Consider the following 23610-nt stretch of genomic DNA (forward strand, 5'->3'; position numbering starts at 1 on the left):
CGCCCCATAGCTGAAGCTCTCTGGGCGGTTTACAGCAACTAAGTTGGGCTGATGGGAGTTGTAGTTCAAAAAAGAAACATTTCTAAGCTCTGACGACACGCTCACCAACTGAGTCCGAGAAGGGTGTCTGGCGCCATTTTATTGTAGAGGGAGGCAGAGGAGGGCGAGTGAGCGCGTGACTGAACAGGCAGGGGGGAGAGTGAGTGGGCAAGGGGAGATGAGCGGGCAAGGGGAGATGAGCGAGGGAGGCGGCGGAGGGCAAGCAAGCGCACGCACGTGAACAGGCAGGGGGAGAGCGAGCAGGCAGGCAAGGGGGGGACAAGCCAGAGAGGTGGCAGAGGGCGAGCCAGGGAGCTGGCGGGCAAGGGGGGACAAGGCAGTGGAGGGTGAGCCAGCGAGCAAGGGGGGATGAGCCATGGAGGTGGCGGAGGGCGAGCGAGCAGGCACGGGTGGGCAGCTGCCCCCCTGCGATCCGCGGCAGGGAGCCTGCTGCAGAAGGGGAACACTGCTCCCCCACCATAACGAGAGTGAGTGAGCGGGGGGGAGAGAGCGATGCATGGAAAAGTGGAACATCGATCAGCTGTTGCGGGGGGAGCTTCAGGGGCCAAGTGCTGTCAGCTGGAGCTCCCCACACTACAGCTGATCGATGTTCCACTTTTCGGTGATTTTCACTTTACGGCGGGGGTCCTGCCGTATAAGTGGGGCCCTACTGTACCCAGATTGTCCAGGGTCCTAAATTGTGTGGGGAGACTATCCAAGCAGAGCAGTCTCATGACTATAGATATAACTCTGTGGAGAGCAAGTGTGCTTTTCCCCATATTCCCTTCCGCGATTAGAATGCCTGCACAGGACTCAAGAAGCTCATAAACTTTTGCTGTAAAAGGATGCCTATTTGTCCTGTGTTGAGAACACACGGCTATGATTACTGAGGTATAAAAACAGCAGCCACAATAAAACTTTTAAAATACATGGGGTGATAACTTAATGTCATTCACACTTAAGCAGCACAGATCCACTGAAATCAGTGGACTAAAGTAACTCAAGTTCATTGATTTCATTGAGTCTATTCCGAGCTGATGTAGTTCAGGGGTTCCCAGAATGTGATCCATGGACCACCAATGGTCCGCAAGCTTCATTCAGGTGGTCTGTGGTGTGTCTGCAGATTTGTGGCTGGAGATGGGAGAGGACATATCCATTGAATTAAATATTCATATTGATTTTTAATTGTGTTTGTATTGCTTCTTTTATTTCTTATATCGTATTTTATTGTATTACCATTTGAATTCTGTGAAATACAATATATAAAACCAGCAATAAAAATGCAGTAAAATCATACAGTATCTTGCACAGCATGTTACAATTCCCACAACAGAGAGAACAATCATTATGTTGTTCATTAAGACCCTCAGCAGCTTTCAAGTGGTTGGGGGGGGGGGGCGGGAAGCAGGGCTGTGGAGTCAGTCGGAGTTGGAAGCAATTTTGGGTGGAGTCGGAAGAAATGTACCGACTCTGGCTTCAAAGTAAAATTAATAATTTAATTTTTTTGTTTTAATGTATTTTAAGGTCTTTTTATGATGTCTTAAAGTGTTTTTAGCATTTCTGTTTGCCGCCCTGGACTTCTGTTGGGAGGAAGGGTGGAATATAAATCAAATAATAAATAAATAAAATAAATAAATAATATACATTTGCCGTTTATGAAGGAGTCGGAGTCAGACAGTAGAAAAATAGAGGAGTCGGAGTCGAAGGTTTGACGTACCGACTCCACAGCCCTGGGAAAAAGTTTGGGAACCATTAGCCTATTTGGATAATTCCCACACTTCTTAGGTCTTTGCAGTTTAAACTTAAAATCTCTTATGAGTGCCTCCTTGAGCCTTGTTCAGTCTCCTGTACGCTCACACAAAAGGTTTTTCCCCCTTCTCCCCTAACTTAAATCTTTTTTCTTTTTTTGCTGCTGGGGGAAATTCTGTGGTGAACAGCAGCAAATTCACCCCCCACTGAAATGAATGTTGTTGTTGTTGTTGTTGTTGTTGTTATTTAATTTATTAGTCGCCCATCTGGCTGGTTGTCCAGCCACTCTGGGCGACGTACAAGATAAAACAATACATTAAAACATTAAAATTTAAAACCATAACAGTAAGAAACCTAACCCACCCCAAAAGCCTGCCTGAAGAGCCAGGTCTTCAAGGCCCGGCGGAAGCTTATCATAGAAGGGGCATGGCGGAGATCATTTGGGAGAGAGTTCCACAGGGTGGGGGCCACTATTGAAAAAGCCCTCTCTCTAGTCCTCACCAGTCTAGCTGTTTTAACCGGTGGGATTGAGAGAAGGTCTTCTGAGGCTGATCTTGTTGAGCGGCATCCCTGACGATGCTGGAGGCGCTCCTTCAGATAGACTGGGCTAAAACCGTATAGGGTTTTAAAGGTCAAAACCAACACCTTGAATTGGGCCCGGTAAACAACCGGTAGCCAGTGCAACTCCTTCAGCACTGGAGTGATGTGATCTTGCCGGCGGCTGCCTTTAATCAGACGAGCCGCCGCATTCTGTACCAGTTGCAGCTTCCAGACCATTTTCAAGGGTAACCCCACATAGAGCGCATTACAGTAGTCTAGGCGAGAGGTGACCAGGGCATGTACTACCGGTGGGAGCAGATGATTGGGAAGGTAGGGGCGCAGCCTCCGTATCAGATGGAGTTGATACAGCGCCGCCCGGCTCACAGCCGAGACTTGAGCCTCCATGGTCAGCTGGGAGTCAAGAATGACCCCCAGGCTGCGGACCTGGTCTTTCAGGGGCAAACGTACCCCATTGAGCACCAGGTCCACATCCCCCAGCCTTCCCTTGTCTCCCACAAACAGTACCTCGGTTTTGTCAGGGTTCAGCTTCAGCTTATTCCTTCCCATCCAGCCACTCACCGACTCCAGACACTTGGACAGGGTTTCTACAGCCAACCTTGCTGAAGATTTAAATGAGAGATAGAGCTCAAAGTATAGAAGTGCTGAAGTAAATATAGGAGTGAACTACTGCTGTTTGAAAGGGCAGGTTTGAGAAAACCCAGGAATCTGCCTTATGCCAGGTCTCTCTAGGCCAGCGTTGTCTACTCAGACTGGCAGCGGCCCTCTGGGGTCTCAAAGGTCTTTTCCCACTGCCTGCTCTCTGAACCTTTTAGCTGGAGATGCTGGGGTCCTTCTATATGCAAAGCCAGTAAGCTCCCTCACTAATCTGGCTGCTCCTTGTAACCTGCAGCACCATCTGAAGATCTACTAGTATATGTGTGAATGCATGAGGCTGGAGTTTAGCAATACTCTTTGGCAAGAGTTGCAGGCAGTTTGCAAAGTCTGCCACTCTTTGTGGCTTGTGTTCTTCTCCCACTCATTCAACCTATTTTTCCATTGCTTAGAAACCAGAGGAGACAGTTGGGCAAAATACACTTGGTGCACACAAATGTACCTTAAAAACAAGATTTTAGGTTTCCAAAGTGAGAGATGCCAGAATTATTAACACACGCACTTCCCCCTCCCTCCCAAAGTCAAGTGGCATTCTTCCGTTTTATTTTGGAAAAATCATGGACATGACTTTCAAAATGCTTTGCAAATGTAGACAAAGTTCACTTAGTATAAATACCTTGTTAGGTTAAAGTCGCTATATTCAGCCTAACGTGTTGTCTAATTCTTTATAGTGTACTTAATTATAATATTAAGAACAAAAAAAGGACTGGGCTATAGATTTTTCTCCCATGAAATGATCCTGCTTTTTCCCTGGCATTGCCAGAGTATTTGTCAGTGCTTACCGGTGACTGAAGTACTCATTCAGTTGTCAGCGTTGCATCTCTCCACCCTTCTCATGCTTCATGACTGCCTGCCGTTTAAAAATCCATTTTAAGGTGGCTGCAAGTTGGGGAAAAACAACCCTCTCAAAGCAAACTCAATTATGTTAAAAGCTATTGTCTTTCTGCTGCAGAGGTGGAGAACCTGTGGCTTTTCCAGTGTTGGACACCCAAATGCTATCAGCTTGGCTAGTGGTCAGGGTTGATGCAAGTTTTGAGTTCCAACAGCATCTGAACCTAAGTAGAGCCCTGCTGAATCGGGCTAAAGGCCAACATCAGCTTCCTGTTTCCCACGGTGACCAACCAAATGCCTATAGGAAGGTCACAAGCTGGACATGAGTGCAACACCTTTCTCCCACTCATGATCTCAGCAGCTAGTATTTAGGAGCAAACTGCCTCTGACAGTGGAGGTTATAACACAGACATCATACCTAGTAACCATTGAGCTGGAGGGTCACAGGTTCCCCGCCCCACCAGCCTATTGCCTTATATGTAATTCCTCTCGCCTGTAGTGCATAAGAAGCTCCTCTTTGTCTGTCTAGGCCAGCGTGGTCTGCTCTGAATGGCAGCAACTCTTCAACATCTCAGATAGAAGAGGGCCTTTCCCATTGCCGGCTATCTGTCCCTCTCTTCCCATTCCACCTTATAGCTGGAGATGCCAGGGATTGAACCTGGAACCATCAGAATGCAGAGCAGCTCCTTATGGACAATAGGCAAGATGAGGCTATGTTCTGCCTCCACTGATGAAGGCAGTAGGCCTCTAAATACCAGTTGCTAGGAAGTGCAGGTGGGAAGAGTAGTGCTGTTGCACTGGGGTCCTGCTTCTGGGGCTTGCCGTTGGGGCATCTGAGTGGCATATTCTGAGAACAGGATGCTGGATGAGATGGGCCCTTGGCCTGATCCAGCAGGGCTCTTATGATGATTTGACCAGGAGTCAAATTGTGAGTCTCATGATGTGCAGCAGAGTGAGCGCTACATAGCTATGGCCCACAGGGGAGTTTTCCTCTTCCTTGTACAGCTCCGCTACACTTCAGCAAGGCCTGTATGTGTGAAGAACGTCTCCATGGATTGTGCTCGGCATTTGAATTACTGAGGGGGGCATGAAGCAGAGAGGGGCCTAGTCCCCTTTACCTTTTGTGACAGCCCCTTTAGCTACTGTTTTTAAAAAGCTACTGGGGGCTGTGATTTGGCTAAAATTGGTGGGAGTTGGCGGCTGGGACTAAGGTTGGCAGCTTTCATTAAGGGACCCCCCACCTCATTCCCCATAATTTGAGAATTGGTTGTGCCCCACATTAATATATATGGTGGTGGTGACGAACATAGCCATATGGGGGGGGTTTGCCTCAGGACTGAAATATCCTGAGCCCCCACTTCCCATGGTGGAGGGCAGTTTGTCTCCCTCTTTCCTTCTGTTCTTTTCTGCAGCTTGCACTAAGACTTTAGGCGTATTTTCCTTGGCTCCAACACCCCTTTTTGCCTCCTGCTTTGGAGGGAACATTGGGGAGGGGGGATGTAACAGAACTGGTATGGTTACTTTTACCACCAGCTGGCAGCTGTACCTCTTCAACTGTACAGTTTGTTCCTTAGTCACTTTGCATGCGTTCAGAGGCGTGTTATTTCACAGTGGGTTTACTATGCTATTATGTCAGCTATGGGCTCCCTGCACCCCCCAGCAGGGATATTGTTAGAGTTGCCAACTTCTGAACCAGAAGTTGTCTTTTTAACAGGACTTTGAGGTACAGTCGTGAGCCAGGTGTTCATGCTTGGCCGCCTTGCCCTCCATTTCTGCATAGCAACATTCTCTTAAAGAGACTGGAGCAGGCTAAATTGATTGGTTGTTTTTGTTCTTCCAGCCGGTGGTTGTTGTTGTTACTGTATTATTTTCCTAAAGTGACCCCCTGCTGCTGTGCATTTTAGGAGCAGCTTGACCGACACAAGCTGGAAGCTCCTTTTGAAAAGCTTCAGCTGCTAAATACATGTGCGACACCTTAAAGCAGGGGTGGCTCACTTTTATTTATTTTTGCCCAATTCTCTGAGGGACCTTGGCCAAACCTCTGGGGGCTGCATGCCAGTGTTGGGTGTGGCTGCCCCACATTTGCCGCCCTGGGCTCCTACTGGGAGGAACGGCGGGATATAAATCAAATAATAAATAAATTTGCACACACATGTGCAGCCACCGCACATTGCACATGTGCGCGAACACATGCACACACAATTGAATATCCAATTGAATTCTACTCAGAGTAGAGCCATAGAAATGTATTTATTTATTCACGAAATTAATGAACCTAAATTAGTCCTGTCCTTCAACGTCAGTGGGTCTGTTCTGAGTAGGACTGGCATGGGATACAACCTACAGCCCCCTCGGCTGATCCATGCAAATGAGCTGAGAAGGGAATTTATTTATTTACTTATTATTTATTGTACTTACATACTGCCCCATAGCCGAAGCTCTCTGGGCAGTTTACAGTTATCACCCCTCTCTTAGCTTATCAAATGATTAAACTTCTGTTCATTAGGGATGCAAATCGTTCTCTCCTCTTGCCTCCACCCCCCCATCTGGGCACTGGGCTTTGCCCACCCCAACGCTGTGTCTATTGGTCTGTTTTTGCCGCCATTGTCAAAATTGGTGGGCTTTTTGGAGAAAGCTTGGGAGGGAGTAGAAAAAACTGCATTGGGGGTTGGATTAGGCTCCCGCAGTGGAAGCTACCTACCCCTGCCTCGAAAGACTTAATTATGGCAGGAAAGCTCATGATTGACTCATGAATTATTTAATCTTCTTGTTAAGGTGCCACAAGACTCTTTCTTGTGTTCCGTCTTGTCTACATATGTGGATCAGGTGGCTGCCAACAGGCAAAATAGCAGGGCTAGTTGGAAAAGGGGACAACTTTAAGACTGAGGTGATGCTTGGGGGAGGGAGGGGGGTTCAATATGCCTAAATGTGGCTTTATCAGTGGCTTTCTATATACCTAAATGTTGTTTCTTTAGCTCCCTTTTCCCCTTCTCTCTCCTCTGTCTCTCTCCCTTCCCCCTCCATATCCCTGCGTCTGTCTGCCAAAAAAATGCTACCCCTTTTCTGGGCCCGCCGTCACCATAGCAACGACCTCAGGGTGACCTAGTCTCCTGCCAAGCGACAAAAGAGGAAGGAGGCACCAGCAGGGGGAGAATGGGGAAAAGCCCACCAAGGAAGGGCAGACGAGGGAGGGGGAGGCATGTATGTATGCATGTGCGTGTGCAAAGATGGCCCAGCCATTAACTCGTTCCTTCCCCCTGTGCCTAAATCTTAGGACTGAGCATCCGAAGTTCGCAGGAGGAAGAACCTGTGGACCCCCAGCTGATGCGCCTGGATAATATGCTCCTGGCCGAGGGGGTGGCCGGGCCAGAGAAGGGGGGTGGCTCTGCAGCGGCTGCAGCTGCGGCGGCCGCAGCAGGAGGGGTGTCCCCAGATAACTCCATCGAGCACTCCGATTACCGCAACAAGCTTTCGCAGATCCGCCAGATCTACCACTCGGAGCTAGAGAAGTATGAACAGGTAAGGATGTGGGTACACCTCACACCCTCAGCCGAGGGAGAACAGAGCCATTGTAGCTAGTAGCCATTGATAGAGGATTGTCTAATCCTCTGTTAAAGCCATCCAAGTTGGCCATCGCTACCTCATGGTGCAGCTCCCTGATCTCTGATGTCCATGGCTTGCACATGGATATGCGAGTGGGGAAGCGCACATGCATCAGACTTTCCCTGTCCAGATATCCACATGCAGCATGGGGTGGGGGGTGAGAGGGAGCTGCTTGGCATTGGAGGCACAGTCCCCCTGTCACTTCTAGGCACGGAGCCAACCTCATGTGGACCAGTGGCTCCCAAAGTAGGGTTCACTGACCACCAGTGGTCCCCAAGCTTCATTCAGGTGGTCTGTGGCATGTCTGTAAAAATACAATTCAAAATCATCCAGTATCTAGCACAATGCATTACAATTGTAGAAAAATCATGAAGTGGTCTGCCAAGACCCTCAGCAATTTTCAAGTGGTCCATGGAAAAAAAGTTTGGGAACCATTGACATAGATAATACATAAAAGAGGACTACTGATGTGACACTAATGAGTGAAAGGTAGATGTGGAGAATGTCAAACTGTGTGCCAATAAATTTCACTTTTAAAAACTCCAGCCGGTGGTGAGGAGCAGATCCTCTTTCTGTTTAAAAGCTAAACAAATTCCTAATAGAAACTGGTCTGTCAAAGTTTGCTATTTATCAAATCCTGTAAGCTGTATTTATATTTATTTAATCTTTAAATAGTTGTGAAACCTTGCCCCCTTTGGTTAAAAAAAAAAAAATCCTGGGGCAACTACGACTTTGTTTAACATGGGTGAAAATAGTAGCTCTATGGAGCCTCCACATGTAGGGGCAGTTTACAAACAACAAGCGAAAGCTGGTGCTTTCACACTCTGTTTATGGGCTTCCCAGAGGCATCTGATTGTTCGCTGTTGGAAACAAAAAGCTAGGTTAGTTGGACCTTGGCCTGAACCAGCAAGGCAATATCTTATTTCAAATGTTTGAGCCACCTCAAGTATAACTATTGAAACAGACAAAAGATTTCATCCTTCTGTTTCAGAAGAATTAATCCGAGATAACCTCATCCCTTTCTTTTGGGATAATCTAAATGGGAAATTAACTATCGCCCTGCCCCCCCAGTTCTGTACAATTTAGTCCCTTCAGCAGATGATGATTAATATTTGTAACCCACCTCTCCTCCAAGGAGCTCAAAGTGGTGTACATGGTTCTCCCCTCTCCATTTTACTCTCGCAACAACCCTGTGTGATAGGTTAGGTTGAGAGTCAATGGCTATCTAACTTCAGCCTTTAATACATGCTGAAAGGAGGGGGGATGGTCTTTTTAAATCTAGCGTCATTGTGCAGAAGAAAGGGCCTGTTTGCACAACCCTGTTGATGTGTGGAGGCTGCATTTTCAGATCTGCTGGCCCTGCTGTCATGACAGCCCTAGAACAAAAGGAAGCACTTCTTTCCACAGCACATAGTTAAACTATGGTACTCGTCTCCACAAGAGGTAGTGACGGCCACCAACCTGGATGGTTTTAAAAAATGGTTAGACAAATTGAAGAAAGATAAGGCTATCAGTGGCTATGCACCATGATGGCTATTGTTCTACCTCCAGTCTTGGAGACAGTGTGCCTCTGAATGCCAGTAGCTGGGAATCACAGGTGGGGAGAGTGTTCTTGTGCTCAGGTCTTGATTGTGAACTTCCCATTGGAGCATCTGGTTGACCACTGTGAGAACAGGATGGTGGACTAGATGGGCCTTTGGGCTGATCCAGCAAGGCTCTTCTTACGTTCTTATGTTATGTAGCATACAAGAATCCCTCTACACACGTGCAGAGTGTAGTTTATCACTGCAGAACCTCTGTCAGCCTCTACTTGGACTCTCAGATGAGAGGGCAAGCCCACCAGGCCCACTTTAGCCCTGGAGTTCTTACTTTAACGCTGCAGCCCCTTTGCATACTTGCTTAGGACGTCTAATGGGAAGTAGGGGGTTAACTCATGCATGTTCATTGGGGGAAGAGGGTCTATGGCCCTCCAGATGTTGTTGGACTCCCAGCTCCTATCAGCCCCGGCCAGCATGGCCAATAGTCAAGGATGATTGGAGTTTGTAGTCCAGCAACATTTGGAGGGTGGGTGGGGGTCGTGCAGGTCTCCATGAGCTGGTGATAGGGTGGTTGTTTTTTAATTTGGGTCTGTGCATTCAAGCTGCCATTCCTTCACCTCACCCTCTGCCTATTCCCTTTTCCCATCCCCTCCTCATTAGGCCTGCAATGAGTTTACAACACACGTGATGAACTTACTCCGGGAACAGAGCCGCACACGCCCTGTGTCACCCAAGGAGATTGAGCGCATGGTCAGCATCATTCACAGGAAGTTCAGCTCTATCCAGATGCAACTGAAGCAGAGCACATGCGAGGCTGTCATGATCCTGCGCTCCCGCTTCCTTGATGCCAGGTTGTTACTTCATTTTTTATTTTTTGGAAGCATTTTTAACCCTACTCTTTAGCCAAAATGGCTCCCAGAGTGACTTACAAAGATCACTATGAAGACAGTCCCTGCCTTCTTAATACAATCTAAAACAGCCTTTCCCAAACTTTGGATCCCCAGATGTTGTGGAACTACAATTCTCATGAACTCCAGCCAGCATGCCCAATGGTCATGAATTATAGGAACTGTAGACCAGCAGCATCTGGGGACCCAAAGGTGGGGAAAGGCCGATCTAAAGACATAACACATAAGGGGGAAAAAGGATGGAGAGGAGGGGAAAAACAACTTTCAGCACCAGTTCTTAAAAGTTACAGTTCTTATAATGACCATCTGGAACAGAAACAGTTCCATTATCTCTGATGAAAGACCAGCTGCGTTGGCCTCTCTCTACCATCACCTAGTAGCAGCCATGCCCATCAAGCACCCTTTGCCTACCAACAAAGGAAGCCCTCCTCCCAAACCTTTCCTGCAGGAAAGGCAGACAAGAAGCATGGCAGGTTCAGCTGATGCACAGCAATGGGATTCAAGGTCCTTATGCCAAGCAGTAGCTGAAGAAGCCTCCCTTCTCACCTCTGCTTCCCATAAGAGAGAATGTGGACATTAGCTGCTGCTTGGTAGTGGACAGTGGAGGCTAGCCCATTAGGGTGGCACTGCCCCACCAACCTCCTTCTCCTTCCTTACAGTCAGACCTGAGGACTGCCCTGGCTCTCTGCTTCCTCCTCCTTGGGCTCAGGTTTGCCTTTGTAGAACTCGTCAGGGACCGGGGGGGGGGCAAAAGTAGGATTAGCGGGCTCTGCCTTTCATTGGCTCTGGCTAGACCTACTGTGGGGCTTCTTGCCTTTTGCCATACCAGTTCCAATCAGCACCAGCCACCACTGGTAGTGGGGCTTTTGAGTCACACCACCACTTACCAGTGGCTGGACCCACCACCATCCCTTTCCCTCCCCCTCCCCCTCTCATAGGAGGAAGAGAGGCAAGCTGCTGCTGATTCACAGGGGCCAGAGACCTCTCTTCCCCTTGCTTCTCTCTCCTGTGGGAAACGCTGGGAAATAGCGTGAGGGCTTCAGCTAATGCTGGATAGTGGCACTCAGAGCACTACCAAGCAGCAGCCCAGAAGCCCCCGTCACCTTTTCTTGCCCTGGAGTAGGAAGGAGTGCAGGGCTTGCTGGGTTTACCCTATGTAGTCAAGGAAGTAGCCGTATGGCTGCCAAACCCATCATCAGCCTTCCTCCCAACACTGAACTGGAGAAAGGACCTGGGTTGCTGCGAGGTTGCAGCTTCAAAGTTGGGAGGAAGGCTTGCTGTGACAAGCATCATCGCTGAAATCAGATCTTACTTATTTATATAATATGCTACCTTTCAATTAGTATTATTTCCAGGGCAGTTTGCACACACGTGTGTATGCACACAGGCAAAAGAAAACAATAAATAGATAATACAACAGTGACTAATCAAAAAGCAGTATGAAAAACAGCAGCATAAAATAATCCATCCAGCTTAATTTTCCATCAGAGAGAATTAAAAATACTTCCAGATGGAGTATATACCTCTGAATACCAGTTGCTGGAAATGATGCTGGACTAGATGGACCACTGGCCAGATCCAGGAGGCTGTTCTTATAATCATAAGCAATGTGCTTCAGATGTATGGTGTGTACACAGCCCAAGCCTTCTCCCTGACATGCACTGTGTTTGTATGTTTTTCTCCTAAAAAAGCAAACGGTAAACAAGGGATGTCAAAACATGCAGTTTCCCCATCCGTGTTGTCAAGAGGTATGGTACTAGAGGGTACCACATGCCCAGCCTCTAATTCTCCTTTCATCTGTTAAATGATGTCCCCCTTCTCAATTTGTTACGTTTCTCCCCTCACCCCCCAACCTTCTCTCTTTTCCTCTTCCCAAATTGCTGCCATTTCCCCCTTCTCTGCCAACCCCATCTACTTCTCCCCGCCTTCTTCTGTTACCTACTTGCAGGCGGAAGCGACGCAATTTCAGCAAGCAGGCTACGGAGGTGCTCAATGAGTATTTCTACTCGCACCTGAGCAACCCTTATCCCAGTGAGGAGGCCAAGGAGGAGCTTGCCAAGAAATGTGGCATCACAGTCTCACAGGTACCAGGATGTGTGTGTGTGGGAGGGCAGGTCTGAGGCTGTGCTAGACAGGCCCCGTGGGTGTTACCGAGGGCGACAGGAGCAACTGGGGGCAGAGGGTTGGCCGGGTGGGTGGATAAAAGGTTCATTGTTTGGCTGACCTGTCAATACATAATCCCCTCCTCCCCTTCCTGTCCCGTCCCTTTCTTTCCCTCATTCCCATCCTGCCTCCTGTCCCTTCATTTTTGATCTTACCTCCCCCAACCTTCTCCCCTCCCTCCCTCCCTCCCTCCCTCCTTTCAGGTGTCAAACTGGTTCGGGAACAAGCGCATCCGCTATAAGAAGAACATCGGCAAGTTCCAAGAGGAAGCCAATATTTACGCCGTGAAAACGGCTGTCAGCGCCGCACAGAGTGGGGGCGACTCCCCCAACACCCCCTCCTCCGCGGGTAACTCCCCTCCCCCCCAAAAAAACTCCACTACACCCCATGTTGGTGCAGGAGTCCTTGCTGGGGTTGGAGAAACATGGAACTCCCCCCCCTTCCAACGTGCACTGGAGTTCCTAAAGGAGATTCCTCCATGACCAGCAGCCCCCATCCCAGTCCCAACTGGCAGTGCCCCTCCTGGGTGCAGAAAAACTAGCTCCCTTCCGTCCCCCTCCCACACACGCTAGCATTTGCGTCCCCTTGTTGGCCTTGGAGTCGCCAAGAGTCCTCCCCACCCCTGCAGATGGATTATCTTGGTTTGCTCCTCCAGCTAGTCACCTTCTGGCAGTGGTGTTAACCTTTTCTTTGCTAGAGGCAACTGTGCATTCCACCCCAGTCACCCTGTTGCTGTCTTTTCCCCCCACCCTTTCCTCTATTTTCTGGTAGGCTCTGGTGGTTCCTTCAACCTCTCCAGTTCTGGGGATATGTTCATGGGCCTTCAGGGTCTGAATGGAGATGCGTATCCTACATCACAGGTCAGTTCCTTCCTGGGCTGAGTTGGCTCTTCTGAGACTAAGCCAAAGTAATGTCTTTATGAGGCTGGGTGGCCAACACGATGCCCTCCCAGATGTTCTTGGACTACAGGTCCCATCAGCCCCAGTCAGCGTGGTCAGGGGTGATGGAAGTTGTAGTTCAACAACATCTGGAGGTCACCATGTTAGTTACCCCGCCTTATGATATATAGCCTTATGATAGTTGTGACTTAAACAGCTCTCGCATGAGGGACGGGGGATGTGACATGCAAGGTCCAGGATGGCAGTCTTCTGGCTTGCTGATGGAATATTTCTTGAGGGGTTGGAAGGGCATAATTTGAATATGGAGGCAAGCTGAAAGGTCTTCCGTACCCCGTCATATTTAAAGCTGTAATCCAGGTGTAGGGAATCTGTGGCTTTCCAGAGGTTGTTGTACTCCCAGTTCCCATCGGTGCCATGGCACATGATCAGGGATGATGGGAATTGTAGTCCAGCAATATCTGGAGGGCCACAGATTCCCAACTCCTGCTCTAATCTGTGTTTTTAAAATTGAATAGAGGAGTGCATTTTTAAGTTGAAGCACTAGAAAGATCAACAAATGTTGATGATCTGGTTGGGGGTCAGTTTAATTGATGAGAACAACTAGTATTTGATGGAGTATCGAGCAACGAGTACGTGTTATTTTGGGAAGCTCTTTTTGTTGTGGTGTGTTGATAGGGGGCGAAAAAGAAAATATTAAAGTTGGCCTTTCTTTCTAACAATCAATGCTAGCTTTTGTTTACTACCATTTTTTACTTCCGCTAAGTTAACTCTGGTTGCTAAGGACATTTAGCACTGCCGTGACATTGCTTTTCCATAGCTTAGCTGGAAGCAGAATTGAAATGGCGGCTCCACATAACACTTAATGCAGCACTATATTTTCTAGCAATGACCTTCCCCATGGCAAAGATCCTCCTATAATGTTTACTCATAAGTTAGTCACATTAAACAAAAGTTTTTTGCAATGTTAATTAAAACTTTCCTGTCTGCATAGCCTGTCCATTTTATCATTTCCTGTGGATTGTCACTTGGGGGTTGTGCCAGTGATCGTTTTTGTTCCTGTGGGAAGGGGGGGGGGTAATTTATCTTTTCCTTGCATTATTTCCCCCCTTTTCCCTTGTTTTATTGTAGAAGTATTGTTTTTCTGTAAAAAATTAAAAGGGGAAAAAATAGATTGGTATTTTTAAAAAACCTTCCCAACTCCCCTGTAGAAAAAGGGAGAAAAAAACAGAGAGGGGGAGGAAAGGACATAAGATGGAAAATATATGCTTCATAGCAAAACTATACCATAAATCAGCTGACACTCTGAATAAACTCCACATTACTGGTCCCTTCTTGACACCCACTCCGTTTTTGTGAGTGCTGCAACCCATCATGGTGGCTGCCTCTTGACACAAATCTCCCATCTTATTCTGCCCGTCCTGCCATCATTCTGCCCTTTTTAATGTCCCTTTCCTTAACTACTAGGTGGAATCGATGCGTCACTCCATGGGGCCCGGTGGCTATGGGGACAGTATGGCTGCCAGCCAGATGTACAGCCCACGAGAAATGAGGGTGAGCTTCTGTGTCAGGAGACTTGACACTTGGGTCTTGCTGAAGAAGTAACTTTGGACTGTATGTGTGTTGGCGCTCATATGATTGAATTTAGAACATTAGCGGAGCCCCGCTGGCTGAGACCAAAGGTCCACCTAGGCCCCATCTGCATGACACATGTAAAGCAGCATTACGCCACTTTAAACAGGCATGGCTTGCCCCAAAGAATCCTGGGAACTGTAGTTTGTATAAGGGTGCTAAGAGTTGTTCGTAGTCTCCCCCCATTCTCCTCACAGAGCTACAGTTCCCAGAGCTCCCTGGGAAGAGGGATTGATTATTAAATCATTTTGAGTATTGTAGTGTTGTGAAGGGAATAGTGGTCTCCTAACAACTCTCAGCACTCTTAACAAACTACAGTCCCCAAGATTCTTTGGTGGAAGCCATGACTCTGTAAAGCGGTACATTAGTGTTTGAATGTATATTGCAAATGGGGCCCTAATCCTGACTCCTGTTTCCCACAGTGGCCAAGCAGATGCCGCTTGCAGAGAGCATGAAGGCAATAGCCCACTCTCTCCAGTGACTGTTGTTCAATGGTGAACAACTTCTGAATATGGAGTTCCTATTTAATCAGTTGGAGCTCATAGCCATTGATAGACCAGTCTCTTATGGGTGGAATCCAGTTGGCGCCCTGGCACTCAAAGAAGGATTTTTGATCCAGCAGAGGCATCTGCTAAGAGAAGAGGAGAGACTATTTTGCCAGTCCCTTCCGCAGCCCTCCACCACCATCTTCTATTCTATTCTGGGTTTCCCAGGACTACAGGGAGATTTCTGCAAAATTTTTCCCCTTTCCACTTCTATTTGCAAGAGCTCTTCATTTACTGCAAGGGCACCAACTGAATCCCACCACAAGAAACAGTCTCTAATCACTTTTAAAATCCATCTTAAGCTTGATGGCCATTGCCACAGCTTCCAGATTGAAATTTAATTATACATTGTATGTGAAGAAGTACTTAAGTTGGTCTCAATTTACTACCCGTTGGAAGACCTCACCTGATCTAGTGTTAGAGAGAAACAAACTTCTGTCTAATTCCTCTGCATCATGCATAAATGTATAAACTCTTGTCATGTCTGTCCTTAGATGTTGCTTTGTCTGCCCCTCCATATGAAAATAAAAAAATCCCTCCTTGTAGAAAACCAGATGTCAGGAAGAAGGATTCTAGTATAGCCTTCTGCCCTGATGTTTCCTGTATGCAGAGAATTGTACTGCATGGAGAAGAATTTGATCATGTGTGCCCCCTCCCAACATGGTGGTACAGTTTAGACAAGTGGTTCCCAACCTTTAGGATTATGGGACCCCCTTTGTAAGCTCAAAAATTTTTGTGACCCCCCCCGCTAATTGTAATTTTGAAGGTAAAGGTGTCCCTGCACTTGTAGTGCGAGTCGTTTCCAACTCTTAGGGTGACGTCTTGCGACGTTTACTAGGCAGACCTTATATATGGGGTGGGATTGCCAGTTCCTTCCCCGGCCTTTCTTTACCCCCCAGCATATTCCGGGTACTCATTTTACCGACCACGGATGGATGGAAGGCTGAGTGGACCTTGACCCCTTTTGCCGGAGATTCGACTTCCTCCTTCCGTTGGAATCGAGCTCCGGCCGTGAGCAGAGCTTCGGCTGCGTTACTGCTGCTTACCACTCTGCACCACGGAGCGTCTTGTTGTAATTTTTGTTAATTGAAAAAATGGTGCATGGCAAAATCATGTCTCCAAATATCCCTTTCCATGACAAGCTCCCTGCAGACAGGGAAGTGTTGCTTTCTTTTCTTGATGCAGAGGTCCAATCAAATTGCTATCCTCCCCCTCCCCCCCCAATCTGCAGATGTACAGTCCTGTCTCCCAACACCAGTGGGTTACCATGTTGGACTAAGATCCAAGTTCAAATCCCCACCCAGCCATGAAGCCCACTGGATGACCTTGGGCCAGACACAGTCTCTCAGCCTGACCTATCTCACAGGGTTGGTGTAAGAATAACACGGAAAGGGGGGGACCATTGACCAACTTGGAGGAAAGGTGGGATACAAATGCAATAATAATTAAATGCATTTCAGCTGCAGTATGTGGACCCCAGCCTCAGCCAACCTGCTGAGCTTTTTTATAATAATAGTAATAATTGTTGTTACTACCATCATTATTATCATTATCAAGAAGCATCAGTGTGGTAATGGTGGGGATGCTAGACTGTGAAGACAAAAGGGTGGATAGATTGAGGAGAAGGGTTAGTGCTTTTAGGTCTTGGGATGATAATCAGAACTGATGACTTGGTTCGCGTGTACTTGGTGAATGAGAGTGGAGCAGAAGACAGATCAGTGCACGCATGCACATACACACAAACACATCTGCCCCTCCTGCAAGCATCTGTAGGCGTGCATGCATTTGGGCACGTAGGAGGGGGGAAGCCCTCGACTGCCGTAGCATCTTGAAGAAAGAGATTGGGGTGGGAGTGTAGGTGGAAGAAAGGGGGGATGCTGGCACACACGCTTAGCCTCAGACATGGGGAGCGAGCAAGTCCTGAGCTTCCTCACTGCTCCTTGACTCCATCTGGGCTGAAGGTGAGATCTGGGCGGCCTCGCAAATAAGAATAATTTTTAAAAGGAGGTGGCAGCAAAGCAGGACCCAAGAAAGGCAGGCAGGCCGGCTGCCAGGAAGAAAGAAGGAAAGCAGCCTTTCCTTGCAGCCTTCCTTTTTGCTTCATGAAAAGCCCTCTCCTCTCATTCTGAGTAAGGGTGTCAGCAGCGGCAGTGCAAGGAGATGGGAGTCGGTGATAGTAATCTCCTCTTCTTCCTGGTAGCTCCACCCTCAGCCTCCTTTGACGTCTGCCACATGTTTTATAGGCAGATGCCTACCCTCGGCACACCTGAAAGACGCTTTGGCGCTTCAGCAAAAGTCCTCCCCTCTTGTTTGGAGCAAGGGGGAGGTGTCGTCTGCAGCAGCAGTGGGGAGCAAACAACATCCAGGGAGTGAGAGTTTTTTAAAAAAATTAATAACTTATTTCTTTACTGTTCGCGGCCCCCTCTGGATTACTTTGCGGGCCCCCTGGGGGTCACAGCCCCCAGGTTGGGAATCACTGGTCTAGATGAATTTACTACCTCAGTGAAACTAGGGCTGTGCTCTATGTTAGATGGTTTCAGTCACCTTGAAAGATTAAGATCCAAGACTCCTTGGGAGGAAGGTGTGAGAAACTAGAAACAAGATTTCTTTGGGGTATAATGTGGGTGTTTATTGTGTTATGCCAAGGATGGATTGCTAGAAAGAAAAATTTCTGAGGACAAGAGGTTATGGTCTTAGTGAGGTAAAATAATATATACTAAGACATGAGAGCTTTTGTGAGCTGAAAGTTCTTTGTAGAGGAACTTTTCTCACCGAAAGGTTTTGGGAAGCTGGCAAATTTGGGGAAATAACTCAAAGCCTGCTGCTAAAATTCATTCCAGTGGCCACCAATTTTTTTATCATAGCTATGTAGTGTCAAAAGAAAGAAAAAATGACAACCACCATTGGGCAGTAGCAAGTTCTGCCCAAATTTTGCAGCCCACAAAACAACATATACACACCCCTCACTTTCTCTGCCTGCACGTGGGCAGTGAAATCGAGGAGCATTTTGTCTTGGCAGTAATTGGGGGTCTGGTTTGAGGAGAGACAGAGACTGAAGATATTTTTCCTCTCTGACACTCTCTGGGCCTCACAAGAGCTTATGTGAGGGTAGAGAATTGGGCCCTAGTCTGCATAAATGACAGGTCAGCGTTCCTGAACTGTGTCACAGCAGCTTGTGTTTGTAGTTCCATATCTGAAAGCTCCCACACTAACAATAAAATAAAATAAAATAAAATACATTCATACTAATAAAAATAAAACAACATATTAGGGGAGGAAGGAAAGGCTATGCTTGAACCACGTCTGTGCACACACTGATCGCTAAATATAATCACAGTTCTGTGTCAGGAAAAGCTGAATCTCAATAGAGTCACATTTTTTCTTAGTTTGCCTAAATTTATTCTACCCTTGCTAGTGATGGGTGAGGCAAGGAAACTGAAGCCTTGCCCCATTCAGTCACTGGAAATCTTATTCAGACACCATAGTGGCTTCCGACATTTCAGCAAGTATTCCAAAACACTTCCAAGTATGTCTTAACAGTCATATGCTCTGGGAACCTGTTTTTTACAAGAAACCTGAGATGGTTGGGAAGCTGAATTCTGTGCCCAGTTTCACATTCTGTTACCTTCCCCCACAGTTCCATTGAATTGCGGCATATGCATGTTCCTGGATAGAATCTTCCTGAAATCTAGTTTTCTATGCGCAAGGAGATTTTCTTTCTTTCTTGAGAGAGTATAATAATGTGATTTATCTAAGTCTGAAGTAGTTAACATTCCAGGAAAAGAACACATGATCTACTGTTTGTGTAGGGTGCCTGTTAGATCCAATAAAACACAGAGAGTCAACACAGCACCAGCTTGATATGTGTGCACACACTTGACCTCTTCTTTCTCCTGTTGTAGAACTGTCTTTAATGGCAAAATTAGGGATACTTTGTAGCAGAGAAGCATTAGGCAAGTTGCTGGAACCTAATAGTTTATAACAGTGCAGGGGCCTGGGAGCAAGGACTCCCCATCTCTGGGAGAGGGAAGTGGATGTGAAGCAGAATTAGGACTCTTGGGGAAAGAGCAGGTTGGAGCTTCACAAGGTCAGGGGGCTGCAAATTAACACTTCTGTACTTTCTTGGAGGGCGTTCTCACAACAAATGTTTCTCCTTTTTTCACCAGGCCAATGGCGGCTGGCAAGAAGCAGCCACCCCATCTTCTGTGACCTCCCCAACAGAAGGCCCTGGTAGCGTCCACTCTGACACCTCCAACTGATCCTGCTGGGCTGTACTCCCCTCCTCTGTCATTTTTCTCCTGGCTCCAGTGAAGAGAAAAATGCCAGTGCTGAACTAGGCTGGGAAATAACTCTTTATCCCACACCCCCGGTGGCCGGAGATCACTGAACCACCAGCATGGTGCTGGGGCAGGGGAGGGAAGCCAATACAGTATCTCTTGGGATTCAAGGTGGCAACACTCCATAGGGAAGATTAATTCAAGATGGCACCCATTGTGATCCAAGATGGTAATCCTTCCATGATCCTGAATGGCACCTCTTAATAAGAAAGATTGAAACTCTAGAAATGGTGAAGGGGTCCCAAGATGGTGATAGTTGGGGGTGGGGAATGGGTGGGAGGGGCTATCTCAAGGGGCATAACTACTTGGTGTGGTTGGGCAGATGAGCTAATGTACCTGCAACCGATACCATAATATGCTGGCTCAGTCTCATAGATCATACCTGCCTGAGAAGAATTGAGATGGCATCTTAACTACTTATCGTGGGATGCGATTCAAGATGGCAGCATTGACAGGTCTTTTGGTAGTAGGATGAGCAAAGATGTTTGCCGAATTGGGCTTAAATTGGCATCTCTCCATGATGGGATGATTCCAAAGTGGTGTCTTCCTGTCAAGATTTAAATATAACATATATATATATAAAAAGAGAGAGAAACAATCGGATATGGATCGATCTAGTTCCAAGTTGGGCATCTCCTCTGGGTGGGTGGTGATCAAAGACAGCAATGTCCCTTATGAAATCTTTCTAAAGAAAATGAACATGCAAGGTGCTGCTTTGGTCTCATCCTAGCTGTAAGATTGTGTGGAGTCAAAGTGAAAACCCCCACCTAGGGTGAATGATCCCTTACGCCTCTCTCCATGAATAGTTTCCCTGAGTACAAAGATCTAAGATGGCTACCATCTGAATCTGAAAGGGTATGTTTACCTCTGGGGTATAGTCCTAAAGAGAGGTTCTAGGGGGCCAAGATATCGCTGACTGGTGCCCTTCCACTAGGCCAGGAGTAGAGACCCTTTGGCCTTCCAGATGTTGTTGGGCCACAACTCACATCAGTCTTGACTGATAGCCATGCTGGCTGTGGTTGATAGGAGATGTAGTTCAGTAACATCTGGAAGGCCAAATGTTCCCCACCTCTCAGTGAGGGAAAGAGATAAAACATACCAATGATACCTTTATCAGAAAAGTGGGGAGTGGATTTCCAAAATGGCAGTTCAAGTTATAAGGGGAGGGGACATATTAATAAGCACAAACCTATCTCCTGTGCAGGACTAGATGCTCTTGAATAAGTTGTGGGGGCAGCCATGGGAGCTTAGCTTACCCCAGATCACATGTTATATACCATAGTTGCATTATGAGTGATGGGAGTGTGTTTTTCTTTCTGTTTTGTCTTCTTTTTTGCAGATTTTCTCTCTGTATTTTAGTTTATTCTGTTGTAGCCATTTCCTAATGTCTGTCTCTTTTCTTGGGTTTTCTCTGCTCTGTCTAATATTCATGGTATTTTCGCCTATTAAGTTTTTGCCCCTTTCTCTACCCCATTACCATACTAGGGCTTTTCTGCCTGATCAAACAAAGCACGATCAGCCAGGTTCCTGAACTTCACATTCCTGTCTGTGTGATATTTCTACAAGCCCTAATCTTGCGTGGAATGGAAGAAAAAATGACCTTTTAAAATGGCTATTAAAAGAAAAAGAATGCTGGAGATATGGGTTGGGCATAATTGTATCCCTTCCCATTAAGCAGGTCAGACAAGTGTGTCTTTCAGCTATTGATGGCAATGGATTTGCTGCTTGTCAAGGCCAAGCTACACATTCTGGTAAAAGCATCATTGCATTTCAAGTATTTTAAAACCAGGTATCAATGTAGGTGCCCCTGATAAGGATCCAAACTGCAGCAGATGGTGAAGGGGAATTTAACCTTTCCCCACATTGTGGTGCCAACAATCCCCATCCAGAAACTGGTACTTGTATTGCAAGGAAGGCCTCCATTACAGAAATTGCTTCAGGAGACCTTTTGTTGTTGGAATAGTGGCAAGGGTTGAACTTTTTATTACTGCCTGCTATTTTTGGTTTAAATGATGTATTTAATGTAATGTGTAGCTTAAAATAGTGTTTGAATACTATTGCATTCAAGTCCTGCCTTTTGGGCTTCCCATAGACATCTGGTTGGCCATTGTCAGAACAGGATGCCTTATCCGGCAGCACCTTCCTTAAGATGAATCATGATGGACAGGAAACCTTGAAAGAGAATTTGCCCACCACCAAACTTTCCTGTAAAATGTAACCACAAGAGTGTGTAGGGAAAGTGTGGGTGGTTGAGGATATATGCTCTCAGTTCATATATGGTGATGTGAGAGATTCCAAAGGTGTAATTTGGGCCCTGCATGAATTGGACGGATGCCCAAGAACACTCCCAGAATCCTCTGCAACTGTATAGCAGCTCTATGGCAGATCTGTAAGGTTCCCTTAAGGTGGAAAGGCAAGAAAACTGCCACAGTACCTGACAGGGAAATTGCACTTTTCCAGGAAGGACATATTGTGTTTAAATGTTCTGGCACTCAGTATCCTTTCAACAGAAGTATAGCCATGAGGGAATGTGTGGGAACTAAATAGCAAATGTCATTCCTTGTGCAATCCTCCCCTTGCAACTTTGATTGTGCAGAAAAGCTCACTCCCAGTCTATGCTTCCATTTTTCCTTTAGTCAAATAAGGGGCAGCTTGCAAAAAAAGAGGATTTGAACAAACCAAAAGTGTTACTCCATTATCCCATCTTCATTGCTTTTCCACTCCCCACCCCTTTGCTTATATGAATTCCAGCAGAAAGGGGATGTTACTGGAACCAGGGAAGCTAATCTAGGGTAAGACATATGTCAGAAAATATTTTATCTGGAGTTAAGTGGGGTATTTCCTCCTACTGGGGTGGAAAGAAATAGTATGAGTGTGTAAATAGTTTTGTGTGGGGAGTGAATGACTTGAATGATAGAGGCAGAACTTGAGGGAGACCATGAAAATCTAGGAACGACCACACAGAATGGATCCAAATGCACAAGAGCAGATGGTGGGTGAAAAATGCAAAGAGGATATAATGATATCAAAAGTAGCGAGAGGTGAAGATGGAACGTGGTGGGGAAAGCAGAAATGATAGGAAGATAAGAGCTAAAATCTCATGAAAATGAAATATTAACTAAGGCCGATGAAGTAAGTCTGAGGGGCAGCAATATTAAAACTAAAATAGTTAACAAAAAGATTATGGACTGGAAAGGGGGATATTAGAACAGTAGTGGGAAAGGATTACAAAGAGTGTAGAAAAGATCCAATAGAAGTAATTGATGCTTGGTGGCACCTATACACAAGAGGAACATATACTTGGACTGGAAGAGAAGTGTTGGACATGAGAAGATGTCAAAAGAAGAGAAGGAATCTGGATAAAGGCAATCGGATTGCAAAAGAAAAACAAGTGAATGGTTGAAAGAACAGAGGAAAAGGCCTGCTTGTGAATGGTGCCAACCCTGAAGGGATTTGAACCAAGAGTGAACATTCAAATGTGACACGTGCAAGTCCTAATGGTGCAAGAGAACTACAAGGAGTGACAACCCCCCCATGTACACATTTGACTTGCTCTCTCCCCCTTGCTCATAGGTGGGCTCCATGCTAGTCAGTCCAATAGCTTTATTACCTCATGGCGCAAGAAACCAATAGAGTCTTGGGACAGAGACCTTTTGAACCCTGCTACCTCTGTGTGCCCGGGGGGGGGAGAGAACTGTGCTGAACCCCTCCCCAAAACTGCCCCATTCCCATTGATGGAGGGTAGTGGGGCTCCTCACCTGACTGGCTGTTTGACTTGTTCTGTTTTTTTTTTTGCTCTAGATTGCCTTTGCTTTTATTACCATTATTTTTCTTCTATAAAATTGAAGACAAGTTTTGACCTGGGATTCATTTGATAAAAGGAGGAGGAAATGGGGGAGGGGAGTCTGCCTCCTCTACTGTTGGTGAATATCTATATAACCCATAACAAACCACATGTTACACTGTTCTGGTGCATGAATGAGCTCTCAAACCAGTTTGCAGTGCGGAGAAAAGCTTGAAATGTAGTCTTGTGGAGGTAGCGCTGCATGCCAGGACGTTTGTGTGAACCAGCCTATTAAGTTTTTACCATACCAATATATACTGGGGAAAAGAGACTTTTGTCTGGTGGAAGCACCATGTGAAAAAGCACTTCACAC

The 23610-nt window shown here is 46.7% G+C and overlaps 1 protein-coding gene across 3 annotated transcripts in view; it reads left to right on the plus strand.

Moving 5' to 3' along the window:
* Positions 1-23310, plus strand: part of PBX2 (PBX homeobox 2) — a 43122-nt gene extending 19812 nt beyond the window's left edge. For 2 of the 3 annotated variants that reach the window (XM_061619711.1, XM_061619713.1), the window contains 7 exons: positions 7106-7350; positions 9633-9823; positions 11829-11964; positions 12247-12391; positions 12815-12903; positions 14407-14493; positions 19283-23310. In XM_061619711.1, coding sequence (XP_061475695.1) covers positions 7106-7350; positions 9633-9823; positions 11829-11964; positions 12247-12391; positions 12815-12903; positions 14407-14493; positions 19283-19375 — 986 coding nt within the window. In that variant the 3' untranslated portion in view covers positions 19376-23310. The remainder of the gene's footprint in view (positions 1-7105; positions 7351-9632; positions 9824-11828; positions 11965-12246; positions 12392-12814; positions 12904-14406; positions 14494-19282) is intronic. The other variant, XM_061619712.1, reaches the window with a different exon arrangement.
* The last annotated feature ends 300 nt before the right edge of the window (positions 23311-23610 follow it).

Source organism: Rhineura floridana, chromosome 3 (assembly GCF_030035675.1).
Source record: "Rhineura floridana isolate rRhiFlo1 chromosome 3, rRhiFlo1.hap2, whole genome shotgun sequence".
Lineage (NCBI taxonomy): Eukaryota > Metazoa > Chordata > Lepidosauria > Squamata > Rhineuridae > Rhineura > Rhineura floridana.